The sequence below is a fragment of the Pan paniscus genome, chromosome 9 (genome assembly GCF_029289425.2).
Source record: "Pan paniscus chromosome 9, NHGRI_mPanPan1-v2.0_pri, whole genome shotgun sequence".
Taxonomy (NCBI): Eukaryota; Metazoa; Chordata; class Mammalia; order Primates; family Hominidae; genus Pan; species Pan paniscus.
This window is the reverse complement of record NC_073258.2, coordinates 7,959,813-7,974,090: the sequence shown is the minus strand read 5'-3', so window position 1 is coordinate 7,974,090 and position 14,278 is coordinate 7,959,813. Positions and strand designations below refer to the sequence as shown.

The 14,278-nt window shown below is 44.4% G+C and overlaps 1 protein-coding gene across 1 annotated transcript; it reads left to right on the top strand.

Moving 5' to 3' along the window:
- The first annotated feature begins 9,169 nt into the window (after nucleotides 1–9,169).
- Nucleotides 9,170–10,597, top strand: UBQLNL (ubiquilin like). The gene is given in 1 exon segment (XM_003845943.5): nucleotides 9,170–10,597. A coding segment is annotated over 1 exon segment (1,428 nt).
- The last annotated feature ends 3,681 nt before the right edge of the window (nucleotides 10,598–14,278 follow it).

Here is a 14,278-nt window from a genome sequence, read left to right as displayed (position 1 = left end):
CTCCACAGCATCATGTGGCAGGTTAGGAAATATTGGGAGGGAGCTTTCTTGACGGACAGGCAGTAGAGGCAGCTGGCATTAAGACCAGAGGAACTGGGGGAAGCATTTAAATAGTGGAATGGATGTAAAAGTTTACAGTACCTGGCATAGTGCAGGAGGCAAACTCCTCGGGGTGAAGGAAGATATATAACAGAGGAGTCCAGTACAGTGTCGCTGAAGCGATCACCCCAGATATACACTTTGGCCCTCATCCAAGTGCACCCAGTTAAGTAAATGCTTCTGTTCTTGAGATTGAACAGATAGAATTGCGTTTCCTTCTTGAGCCTTCCCTTTGTCAAAGTTGAGGGAAACACCATAATCACTCCTGAAAGGGACCCATCCCAGGGCCCCTGCAGGATGTTTCAGGTTTACCTTAATCTGTTTAGACAAGAGGGCCCAGCAGGGTGGAGGAAGATCTAAGCCTAGGGATGGATGCGGAAGACGCTGTTTATCATAATACACTCACTACCACCATGTTTAGAGGCACCAGTCTGTCTCAACCCTCTTCTCCACCTTTCCATACCCTCTCCACACCCCCTTCATCCTCTCGGCCCTTTCAAATGTCAAAATGTATACCCCTCCTACTGAGACTATTTACTTACACAGAAATAAAAGCCCAGGGGAGCCCCAAGTACTTACTGCGCTCTTGTAGTTGATGCAAGATGCCACCTGTTGCAGCTCTTCTGACCACTCTACAGCTGCTGCCCCTGGTGCTCCCAGGAAGAGTCTCGGGTACAGGCAGAGGGTGGAGGGATCACAGTAGCAGGTGGAGATAGTTTTGTGCTTTGGGCTGGCTTCCTTCACCACTCTGATTCTGTTCAAGAACCTCCAGGTTTTGGGAGAGAGTGAGGGTAGACAGAAACAGGGAGGAAGAAAAGAAAGATGGGATACCCTGCATGTTCTGATTTTCCCTTTGCTTGTATGTATGGGTACAGGGGGAGCGAGGAAAGACAAAGGTGAAGGCAATAGAGGAAGGAACTCTGGGCTGTATTCCCTGCTCAGTTATGAGGCCCTGTTTTCTGCAAAAATCTGCCACCTTCTTCCTGTGCTCAGGGTGTAGGAGCTCATGGTGGCTATAAAAGGCTATGCAATCTTTATTTTATTATCCTTCAAAAGCTAAACTATTGGGCCGGAGTTGCAAGCTGAAGGCATAACCAGATTAAGCTATGATGCCAAAGCCAGAAAAGCTATGAGTGAGACATCTCAGAGAAGGACAGGGGCCACAGACATTTTTATTCAAAAAGATTTTGTAAGGAAACCTCAGTGGGTGTTGCATGCACAATAAAAAAATTGGGAAGGAGTCTTGATTGAATCTAGCGCTGGTTTATCCAGCTCCAAAATGGGACTAAGAGATGGATTTAGAGAAATATAACTAATATAAAGACTCTTACCAGAGGCAGGCCAGGCACTGCTTTAAGTACTTTACAAATATTCTATCTATCTGTCTGTCTATCTATCTATCTAGCTATCTATCATCTATCATCTCTATAACTCTATCTATAATTCTTAAAACAATAAGATAAACACCACATTTTCCCCCATTATACATATTAAGACAATGGGGCACAGAGAAATTAAGTAATTTGCCCAATGTCCCAGAGTCAGGATTAGAACTCAGGAAATATGGCTATGGGATCAGTGGGTTTGGGCTCTGAGTATGGAAGTAATATGATAGGCATATGACAGGGGAGAAGAAATCAAATTATGCATCTCTCTAGAAACTTTCCCTCTCTCTCTATCTAGCTGAGGCAAGGGAGTTGCCTCCCAGCCTTACCCTTTTGTCCTGTGCTGCATGTCCACCCCAACATAACTTGGATCTCTGCCACTTCCTTAGTTGCCAGAGCATAGGATCTAGAACAAAGACGGGACCTGGGAGAAGCTTGAAGCATTGTCACTTATTAGTCATGTAACTTAGCAAAATATTTTTAGACTCTCAGACCCTCATGTTTTTCAACTATAAAATGTGGATTACAATTCACCCTCTGTTATGTCTTGTGAATGCTAAATATCCAACCATACTGGTGCATTATGGTATTGTTACTGCTAATGTTCCTTTGATGATTTGCAACTCTCTGTCCCTGCTGTCTTCAATACAAGGTAAAGTTGTAGGAATCTGCCAGATCTCTAGAGTGGGGATACTGTAGACAACTGAGGCTTCCTAAGCCTATCCCCTAACACATCTCTGTAGACCAGCTTTGCTCTCTCCCACAGGGCCTTGAAGAAAAATCAGCTTCCAGTAGTGTGAACTGCAGCCAGATCCAGCCAGTGCATGAGGTAGGGTGAGGTAGGCCCCATCAGTAGGTTCTGGAAGGGACCTGCAGCTTCAATTCTGGGAAATCAAGAGAAACATAACTCAATCCCCTAACAGAGGGGTGCCCTAACAGACAGTCAAGAAGAAACCCCTGGGCAGAGGCAATGCTTCTCTGGCACTCCAAAGTAGGCTCAGCCTCTTCTCTTGCTTCATGTTTGTGAACAGTCCAGGGTGCTCCAACATGCTTCATTATGTTTACTGTGCCTGTGGCCATGGTTTGCAGCTGGTGAGAAATGTGTCAAGCTCTGTGGATAAAGGAGGCACATGCCATTGTATGGTTCACCTACCCAACAACCCCATCCCCTTGGAGCAGCTGGAACAGCTACAAAGTACAGCTCAGGAGCTCATTTGCAAGTATGAGCAGAAGCTGTCTAGAGTGAGTGCTTGATCTGTGGGCTGGGGCTGGGGCTGGGAGTTATTCAAGCATAGTCTCTACTGGACACAGCATGGGGATGAGTCCTGGAAGCAGAAAATGTTTGAAGGAAGTGGCACAGCCCTCATCTTTGAGATGAATCTTTAGAATGAAGGGGAAATTCTGTACTATCCTTGGGATCTCCAGTGATAGTAACAGACTATAGAGAGGCTTGTGTAGGGGGTGCCTCCCATAGTAATGGATGAATTAATGGGTATGGTTCCACTGGAAGATGCAAACAGGGCAATTTTGGCCTGGGAGGATGCAACTGAATGGGAGAAGCCACAGGTGTTGACATTTGGGGCAACTTCCTGTTCATCCCCTGCATGCTGATGTCAGTGAGTATGCACGCGCCATTGAAGGTAAAGACAATGACGTTCTGGAAATGAGTCACATGCTGAAGTCCTGGAATCCCAGTGCCCTTGCTTCTCCCTGTGAGAACCCAGGCTTCAACCTGCTGTGCCTGGAGCTGGAGGGAGCACAGGAGTTGGTGACTCAACTTAAAGCCATGGGAGGTGTTAGTGTGGCTGGGGACCTCCTCCAGCAACTTCAGAGCCAGGTATGTGGATAAGTTAAAGAATACTCCTCCCTAGGCTGAGTGCGGTGGCTCACACCTGTAATTCCAGCACTTTGGGAGGCTGAGGCAGGTGGGTCACCTGGGATCAGGAGTTCGAGACAAGCCTGGCCAACATGGTGAAACTCCGTCTCTACTAAAAATACAAAAATTAGCCAAGTGTGGTGGTGGGCACCTGTAATCCCAGCTACTTGGGAGGCTGAGGCAAGAGAATTGCTTGAACCCAGGAGATGGAGGTTGAAGTGAGCTGAGATCACGCCACTTCACTCCAGCCTGGGCAACAGAGCAAGACTCTGTCTCATCCTGTCACAGCCTCCTGTCTTCTCTAACCTCATGTATTGGACAATTTCCAACATTACTTCTTTCTGGGGAAGAAAACTCTGAGTTGAGGAATATGACAGCCAGAGTTCAGTTTTTAAGAACACTCTGCAGCCCACTTCTCGGGCGTCTCATTTCCATAGGTGACTAACGCCAGTCTCACACTCAAGCTTTTGGCTGACTCTGACCAGTGCAGCTTTGGTGCTCTCCAGCAGGAGGTGGATGTCCTTGAGAGTCAACTAAGTGAATGTGAGAGAGAAAAGGAGAAAGAACAGGCCTTTGGACACCCTGGACCACCCCTCCCCCCGGTGAGTGCACAGACTGAATTTCTCAAGGTCTTATCTCTCCAGAGACCAGGTTGGGAGTGCATGTTGGCTATGGTAAACTGAGGAGAACGAATTACAAATCTTTTTTTTTTTTTTTGAGATGGAGTCTTGCTCTGTCGCCCAGGCTGGAATGCAATGGTGCAATCTCAGCTCACTGCAACCTCTGCTTCCTGGGTTCAAGTGATTCTCCCACCTCAGGCTCCCAGGTATCTGGGATTACAGGTGCATACCACGATGCCCTGCTAAGTTTTTTTATTTTTAGTAGAGACAGAGTTTTGCGATGTTGGCCAGGCTGGTCTTGAACTCCTGACCTCATGTGATCTGCCCACCTTGGCCTCCCAAGGTGCTGGGATTACAGGTGTGAGCCACCACGCCCAGCCCAAGTACAAATCTTGATAGAGAATAAATCTTTCATTTTTTTTGTTTTGTGTGTCACTGAAAAATGCAGACCAAGATTGATATATTCTCATACATGAGCATACATATACACAGACATATGAACACCCCATAATCATACATACAAAATAATCTATGTTTATGCAAAGTCAACCTGCTGATATGCTTGTATATGCACTCAGGTGCATGGATACACACTCAAACCCACACATGGTTATTATACTTTCACACTCAGCTACCTGTGGGTTGTGTGCTTTAAACTTGGCTCATATATTGCCTGCTTTTTCTCCTAGCTTCTTGTGCCCATGGAGGCCTCCAGGAAGTTAGCAAACCCCTTGTGGTGCAGCTCACTCGGAGAGGCTTCTCATATAAGGCAGGTGCCTGGGGCCGAGACTCAGCACCCAATCCAGCCTCTTCCCTTTACTGGGTTGCTCCTCTATGTACAGATGGCAGATGAGCCCTGAGTGACTTCTGTTCTGCAATCAGATTAATTCCAAATGTCCCCTACCCATACCCAAACAGGGTTCTTTATAGCCCCACGCCGGTTTCTTCTATTTTAAGTATGCCCCAAAGCAAACCTAGCCTAGGCCTGACAGGTCACCTCCTAACGCTCTTCTCATGAGACAAGCATGACCTAGACTGCCCTGAGTTTCCTTCACAAATCCACTGCCTACAAATTTTAATCCCATAGTAACTCAAAGACGGTTCTACTTCTACTCTGATTCTATGTAAAGAACAAACTCTTCTACACCTGGGCCTCAAAATTCTAACTTCCTGCTTAGAAGTTCAGAGCATGTCTCTGGCCAAGCTTGAGACTTGGAATTAAGCCAATCTGTGTTTGAAACTCTATACTGCCATTTAAGCTAAGGGACCTTGGGAAAATCAATTAACATCTCAGAACCTTTCTTAGCCATATGTAAAATGAGGATAATTATACATATATGAGAAGATCAAATAAGATTACATAGAAAAGTATGTAAAACATAGGTGCTGATATGTATTTATTAGACGAAAGAATGGCTAAAGGAGTCAATAAATAGATGAATAAGACCTTCAATACATTGTCAACCTTGCTAGGGAGGTAGGCCCAACACACAGAATGTTAAAAGTCAGTGTGTGTGAAAATGTGATATAGACCTGTTGCGAGAGAGAGACATGAATCTAGGTTGAACCAGTCATTGAAGAGCTCCAGTTGAAGCTCAACTCAGAAAGATCAGTGTTACTGAAAATTAGTATTACTGAAAATAATATTCCCCACATTCTATGCTTATATAAAATGTATTGTATAGGCCACAATTTGTAGCATATAACTCATATATGCTACACTTTGTAGCATATAACTCATATGTGCTATACTTTGTAGCCTATAAAATACATTTACATGCCTTGGAACCCTCTCAAAATCTATGGGTAATCAGGACTTACAGAACAATGTTAAGAGATAAGATTACTCATAACTCAGAGATAATTTAAGGAACTTTCCAATGTGACCTCATGAGAACAAATCTCCCTGAATCCAGCTCCAGAAATATGTCCTGTTACAGGACCCTTGCATCTTGAGGACAGGTGGAAGGCAGTGGAGAGTAGATACAGTAGAATCTCCATAAGGAAGAAAAAATAATAGCTACCATTTTTTGATTGCTTATTGAAACAAATGCTGTACTAATTGTTTTCTTTGCTTTATTTTGGACAGTCCTAACAGTCAATAAAGTAGCTTGTTACTTTTGTTTACAGTTTTTACTTATAAGCTGTGTGACCTTGAGCAAATGACTCAACCTTTCTAAGACTTAGTCTCTTCATCTGTAAGGATAAAACCTACCTTACAGTGCTGTTATTATAATTAAATAAGATTATGCATATATAGTGTCTAATAGGCACTGTAGCTATTGGTGTTTTATTATTACTGTTACTTTTAAAAATAATTGTTTAGTTTGTCATGGTTGAGTAAGTGAAAGATGAACTAAAGTCAATTGTTTGATAGCAAAGCCCCTGCTCTTAATTAGCAAACTGATCTGCCCATTTTTGTAGCTCTTTGTTACCTTAGTTATGGCTGTCACCCAATAATTCTGAATGCAGGGACTTGGCCTAGGTACTTTGACTACTATCGGCTGTACAAATCCTATAATGACCTCGCACTGCTGAAAAACTATGAAGAGAGGAAGATGGGCTATGGTGATGGCAGTGGAAACGTTGTGTACAAGAACTTTATGTACTTTAACTACTGTAGCACAAGTGACATGGCCAAAATGGACCTTTCCTCCAACACACTGGTGCTGTGGCGTCTGCCGCCTGGTGCCACCTATAACAACCGCTTTTCCTATGCTGGTGTGCCCTGGAAGGACTTAGATTTTGCTGGTGATGAGAAGGGGCTGTGGGTTCTCTATGCCACTGAGGAGAGCAAGGGCAACCTGGTTGTGAGTCGTCTCAACACTAGCACCCTAGAAGTGGAGAAAACCTGGCGTACCAGCCAGTACAAGCCAGCCCTGTCAGGGGCCTTCATGGCCTGTGGGGTGCTCTATGCCTTACACTCACTGAACGCCCACCAAGAGGAGATCTTCTATGCTTTTGACACCACCACCGGGCTGGAGCGCCGCCTCAGCATCCTGTTGGACAAGATGCTGGAAAAGCTGCAGGGCATCAACTACTGCCCCTCAGACCACAAGCTGTACGTCTTCAACGATGGTTACCTGATAAATTATGACCTCACCTTCCTGACAATGAAGACCAGGCTACCAAGACCACCCACCAGGAGGCCCTCTGGGGCTCATGCTCCACCAAAACCTGTCAAACCTAACAAGGCTTCCAGACCCTGAGACCCAGGGCTAGGCAGAGCATTGGTAGAAGTGTGCCCTCTTCCTTACCTCCAGGAGGCCCACATCCCGAAGTGGCCATTGGTCCTAATGATTGGAAGACTGATTATATCTAGTGAGTTCTTTATGTAATTAATATCTCAATCAGTACATTAAGGTTCCCTTTAATAATGGTCTAGGTGGATTTGATAGGGAAAAAATAAAATATTAGCTAAGAAAATGGTACCCTCTCTTTCTGATGCTTTGGCATCTCATATTCCTTTTTTCATAAATCCAGCTCCCGGAACTCAAGAGTTCTGTGATCTAGAACTGTCAGTCTCAGGTTGGGAACATCTGATTCCAGTGCAGAAGCTGCAGGGCAGCTGGTCATTAGAGTAGGATATGAAAGTTCCCTTTCTTATCTCCACCTTCCTGTGAGGTCCCTGGGGAGAAAAGGGGCAAGATCTTGGTCTGGTAATCAATTTTTCATTGTCCTGGATCGATCTCACTTTTGAGTGCAATTGCAAGAGAATAGGCCTGAGTCTTGCTGTAGTAAGTTAGCAACTGGCCTTATAGCATGATGAGGATCTGACATGGATGGTGCTGGGGGTCTAGATATTCTCAATAAAGAATCATTGGTTTGATAGCAGAAGGTCTCCTGGCCAACGGCCTATCATCCCTTTGCTTGTCTTCAACACACTGGAAACATATGGGCTCGAGCTTTTTGCTTGTTCCTTAGCTATCTGTGTGGTGCTCCTCCCTCTCCAGGCAGGTGGATGGAATATATAAAATCCAGACCCTGAAGTCTTCCTAGTAACACAGAATATGCATACAATTTCATATATACATTCGATAAGACATGTACACTCTCACTCATATAAATAATTATTTCCATCTGCATCTAAATAAAAACCAAACACAATTCTCCAAATTTACATGGGACCAAGAATCCAGCTTTTTAGTTGCCTGTATTTGTCCCCTTAAGAATTTTACTACTAACCACCTCCTCTCCCACCTCTTGATTTACAGACGACATTCCCCCTTAATGCTTTGACATAAAGGTGGGCACACAAGAGTGGGTTAGGACATTGAAACAAATCATTCTAAAACTTCTGTTATATTGACATGTAGAAGAGACCAAGTGATATGTGAATAAAAGGCATATTATAAAAAAGAGCTAATTCACATTTAGTTTGGCATGTGCCTATGAAGAGCCTTCCTGGTTAGCCCTACTCCTGCTCCCTAGGACAGAGGAAAATTTTCCCCACCACATGGGAGCACAATTAAATATAGAATCCCAAAATCTAGACTCTATATAAGACCCAAATTTCCAGATCATTAAAAAAATTAATGCACTTCTTCCTATGGGAGAGACTGCATTCTTATAGGAATGTGGCTTTATCTATGGCTTCAGTAGACCCAACTTTTCATACAAGTCTAACATCCCTATAAGGAACATACACACAGCATCACACAGAAACACACATCCCACATTTAAAAATATGGTTTTTATTTACTTTTTTGTTTTCTTACTAGTTCCATCCAGAGAACTTTGTCCCTGTTTTCTGGAAAATTATTTTATTTTATTGTAGAGCCCTGGACCCCTAAATATGTCCTCCTTCCCCAGCTGGCCCAGGGTGACTGCGAGGATAGAGTTGACATCACAATATCCCTTTTCTGAGGATTCATGCCCTTGGTGGGTGGGGTAGGAGGAGGGGTAGCCCTAGGAGAAGTCATCACCACTTTGTCCACCATGGGTGAAGTATGAATCAGTAGCTATGCCAGGCCTCAGCTGGGCCACATCTGGAGAACAGGGGTGAGGGCACAACATCACAAAATATCTGGCCCCAGTCTGGTCACTCATCCCTTTTAGGGCAACAAGGAAACTATCCTGTGGCCTGAGAGCACAATACCTGAGACAAAGGCCAGCAGAAACATTTGTCTGCCCTCACGCTTTCTGCCCCAGCTTCCACCTGCTCCCCATCTGCCCACCCACTAAAGCCCATGTCGCATGCCATCTCTCGAACATCCAGGATGTCCCAGAGTGGATGTCCATCAGGTCTGCTGGCAGACAAAAATATCTCTTCAAGTGCCACTCGAGTGATAGTGAAGACTGCAGGCAACCAGAAAGACTTTATGGTAGCTGATGACATCTCGGTAAGGCAGTTCAAGGAGATGCTATTGGCTCACTTCCAATGCCAGATGGACCAACTAGTGCCGGTCTTCATGGGTTGCCTTCTCAAAGACCATGACACACTGAGCCAGAGGGGCATCATGGATGGCCACACCATCTACTTGGTCATCAAGTCCAAGCAGGGCTCCAGATCTCTAGCCCATTCCTTCCGGGACCTGCCAACGAATGATCCCTGCCACCGGGACAGAAACCCCAAAGGAAACAGCAGCAGAGTGCACCAACCAACTGGTATGAATCAAGCTCCAGTGGAACTGGCCCACTTTGTGGGGTCTGATGCACCCAAAGTGCATACCCAAAACTTGGAAGTGAGCCACCCAGAGCGCAGAGCACAGATGCTGGAGAATCCTAGCATCCAGCGGCTTCTGTCCAACATGGAGTTCATGTGGCAGTTCATTTCAGAACATCTAGACACGCAACAATTGATGCAGCAGAACCCAGAAGTTTCCCGCCTTCTTCTTGATAATTCTGAGACCCTATTGCAGACTCTGTAGCTGGCCAGGAACCTTGCTATGATCCAAGAGATAATGCAGATCCAACAACCTTCACAAAACCTTGAGTATCCACTGAACCCACAGCCATATCTGGGCTTAGAGACAATGCCAGGTGGGAATAATGCCCTGGGTCAGAACTATGCTGATATCAATGATCAAATGCTGAACAGCATGCAAGATCCTTTTGGAGGAAACCCTTTCACAGCTCTCCTGGCAGGACAAGTGCTAGAACAAGTCCAGTCTTCACCCCCACCTCCACCGCCATCACAGGAACAACAAGACCAGCTCACACAGCATCCTGCAACCCGAGTCATCTATAATAGCTCTGGTGGTTTCTCTTCAAACACCTCAGCCAATGACACCCCTAACAAGGTCAACCACACTTCCAAAGCCAACACTGCTATGATCTCCACCAAGGGCCAGAGCCATATCTGTGCCACTAGGCAGCCAGCTGGGATACCAGCCTTACCTAGCATAGAGCTTACCCAGCAGCTTCAAGAAGAATACAAGGATGCCACTGTTTCTCTAAGTAGCTCCAGACAGACATTAAAGGGTGATCTCCAGCTGTCAGATGAGCAGACCAGCTCCCAGATCACAGGAGGCATGATGCAGTTGCTTATGAACAACCCCTACCTGGCAGCTCAGATTATGTTGTTCACAAGTATGCCCCAGCTGAGTGAAGAGTGGAGGCAGCAGCTGCCCACATTCCTGCAGCAGACACAGATTTCTGATCTGCTTAGTGCTTAGGCAACCCTAAAGCATTCCAAGCAATATTGCAGATTGAGCAGGCCCTCCAGCTGCTGGCCACAGAGGCTCCTGTTCTTCTGCCTTGGGTTGCACCCTACCTATGGGGCCTGGGTTGGCTTCCTGCCCCCAGCTGCAGCTATCCTGACACAGTGCCCTGTTCCTGGAATGTTTCAGATACAGCTGAGCCCAAGGGACCTGAGTGCTGCCACAAGCCTGGAACAGTCCTGCAGAGGCTACAATCCCCGGATGGGGACCCTTCCCACCCTCTGCAAGCTCCTGAGATTCGTTTTAGCAAACAGATGGATTCTCTCCAGGCCATGGGATTTGGGAACCACCATGCCAGTCTACAGGCACTCATTGCTACTGAAGGGGACACCAATGCTGCTATCCGCAAGCTCAAGAGATCCCAGAGATTCTAACCACCATGCCTACTTGTTTGCTTGCTACCTGCCTGCTGACCCACCTGACCATCTCATTTGCCTTTTGCACCTTTCCTGATGCTTCCAGCCAGGAGAAGTCCTGGAATAAGAGTTATCAACCAATGTGTCTTGTACTGAATAATAGATCATTGGCCATGGCTGAAACATCTGTCAATAAAATGGCTACACTCACTTGCTGCGATCTGAGGTTTGGCTTTACCTCTTTTGCAAAAAAAAAAAAAGAAAAAACTAGCTGTGTGAGATTTTTGTCTCACCTACTATATGTACATTAACACACAAACCACATGCATATATTAATATAGAGATAAAAATAATGTTTTTATCTCTAAAACGTGAGCATTTTGAGCATGGTATATGAAACTTGAGCATGGTATATGAAACTGATTATTTTGAGCATGTCACCTTGGACAGGTGTGTGTATGTACACAAGCTCACATAGTAAGAAATTCACATATACAGGCATATAGAGTCCACATATGAGTACACACAGCCATGTGCAAACACAGATGCAAATACCTAGAGACACATAAATAGACCCATATGTAGGGAAAACAATCATAACATGCTCAAACAGAAAGGGAAACATTTTACATAGATAGGCCCAGATATTTAGTCATAAAGACTGCCTGAATTTCTCAAACCCAAATTGTTCAAGTTTGAAAGTGGAACAGGAATAATATGTGGGCCAGAGTAGGGTGAATTCACATATTAACCAAGTCCGGATGAATAGTTATCGTCATTGGAGCCTCCTGCTCGTTGATTTTGCCACCATTATAAGATGGTGATGGGCTGTCTCTACTTTCTCTTTAGCACACAGAGATGCAGCTGCTGCCATCTCCACTGTATATCCCAGTCACCACAAATCCAGCCCTCCATGGGGCACAGCACCTTCCAAGAATATCACCTCCTTCAGTATATCTTATGTTTGTAGTTTACATTTTCCATGGTTGCCAATGCCCCACCTTTTTCTCTTTCTGCCTCACCTAGAGTATCCCAGCATGGCCGGATATGCAATTATTTGTGTTTTAATGATTCCATGATTAAATAATTTAAAACACTTTTACCGTAATAATTCAATGTTGTTTTAGGCATTGAAAAAAATAGCAGTGAAAAAAACAAAGATCCTTGATTTATTGACTTTACTTTCTTTTGTGGAGATACAAGTTATGTTAAGTGGTAAGTGCTGTGAAGAAAAATGAATCAGAATAAGATATTCTACATAGGGTGATGAGGGAAGGCCTCTCTGAAAAGGTGACATTTGAGCAGAAATCAGAAGTAACTACGAGAACTGAACATGTAATTCACTGGGAGAAGGAAGATCCAGGTGCTGTCTGAAAGTAAAAGCCCCAAGGTAGCAGTATTCCTGCTATGTTTTAAGAATAACAAGGAGGTGATGTAGCTGAAATGGACAAAAAGGAGCGGGGAATGGGGAGGAAGTCAGAGAGATTGTGAAAAGTTTTATAGGTCTGGCGAAAACTTTGGATTTTACTGTGAATGTAATAGTCACTGGTGAGTTTTGAGCAAAGAAATCAAGTAATTCAATTTATCAGTCTGGCTTCAGAGTGGAGAATGGACTGTGGTAGAGGAAAACCAGGGAAGCAGGGAAACCAGTTAGGAGGCTTTTATGATAGAGCAGTTGAGAAACAGTAGTTTCTTGCACTAGGGTGGGAGCAGGGGAGGTGTTGAGAAGTAGATTCTGGACTCTAAAGGGGACCCATCCACAGAGATTTGTGTGCTCAACAGACCACCCCTTCTGAGCCCCAACATGGCCATCAGTAAGAGTGAAGGGCGGGCCTACAAACTTCCAAGTGTTTCTAGAAAGCTCACTGCCAAAGACCCCTACTTCATGTCTACACCCACCAAAAAGATAAGTCTCAATAAATAAATTACAGTGAAAATGGATTTTTTTACCTCCCCATTTAATATGATTAAGCTTCATACCCTCTTTGCTACAGCTTGCCTAAAAAGCTCAGGCTATCCAGGTCATCTTTTTTATTTTCATCACAATATGCTCTGAAAATTCCTCACTTGACTCATTTTTCTACTCGTCACCAGTTTTCCAGCCTCTTCATCCTACCATTTAGAAGTCATAATTTAGCAATAGAAAAACCCACATATCTACAACCTTCTTTCTAAAGATGACTACACCTTTTTGCTATAATGGAGATCTGAATGTCTAGTGAAGACACTGCTTCTCCAGCAGTGGCTACATCTGTGTTTCCCTTGGACTTGGAAGTGGATAGATGTCATTCTTGCACCATCTTGCTGCTTCTCAGCCCAGTTTTCTGGCTCCAAGATTATTTCATGAGGCATGAAGATAATAATTGTGGCATAATACTTGCCTAGTTAACTTATCATGGTGATACTCAACTCTTCACCTAGTCTCTGTTTAGGCAAAAAACGGCATACAGCTGTGCTGACTAGTTTCATTTAAACTTATTACCAAAAGATTTAATTACCGTCTTAGTAATCCTAACTGCATTTTCCCAGTCCAGTGATTCTCACCAGAATCTGCACCAGGATCACCTGGAGGGTGTGTTAAAACACAGATTTCTGCCCGACATTCCAAGGGTGTTAGATTCAGTAGGTCTACCGTAGGGTTAAAATCTCTAACTTCTAATAAGTTTCCAGGTGATGCTAATGCTGTCAGTTTGGAGATCATACCTGGAAATCCACTATCCTAGTTAATTCACTACGTTATTGTTAGTCCAAACTGCACCATTTTGTAAACTTCCCACTATTTTGCCGACCTTGGTCAAAGTGAAACATTTCACGGGGTTTCAGGCTGTGAGAAACATCCTGCCTAACCACCTGACCACAAGGCAGACAAAGGTCCGACTAAAGTAACATCCCTATCATATCTTGCTGCGCAAAGGTCCATTGAACACCACGATGACATCCTACAGAAACAAGGACCAAACTGCCTCATCATGAGAACATCTTATCAATATCCTGCCAGGCAGCAAGCCATACTGCTCAGACCCCTCCCTCCCATACCTATAAATTACCCCAGCCTGTAAGCAGTGGTAGGCTCTGGCATTAGGCTGGTCTCACACTTCTCTAGGTTTTATGCTAGACATAAACCCTGCATTTGCTGTGTGTGTGTCTTTCTTTAACCCTTGCCTTCCTTTCAAAACCTAACACTTATTCTTTCAGATGATCAATTCATATCTTGTTTTCTCTTCTCAGATCTTCAATATCCATTTCTTATTCTAAATCTTAAAGTTGTGCTTATTTCAAC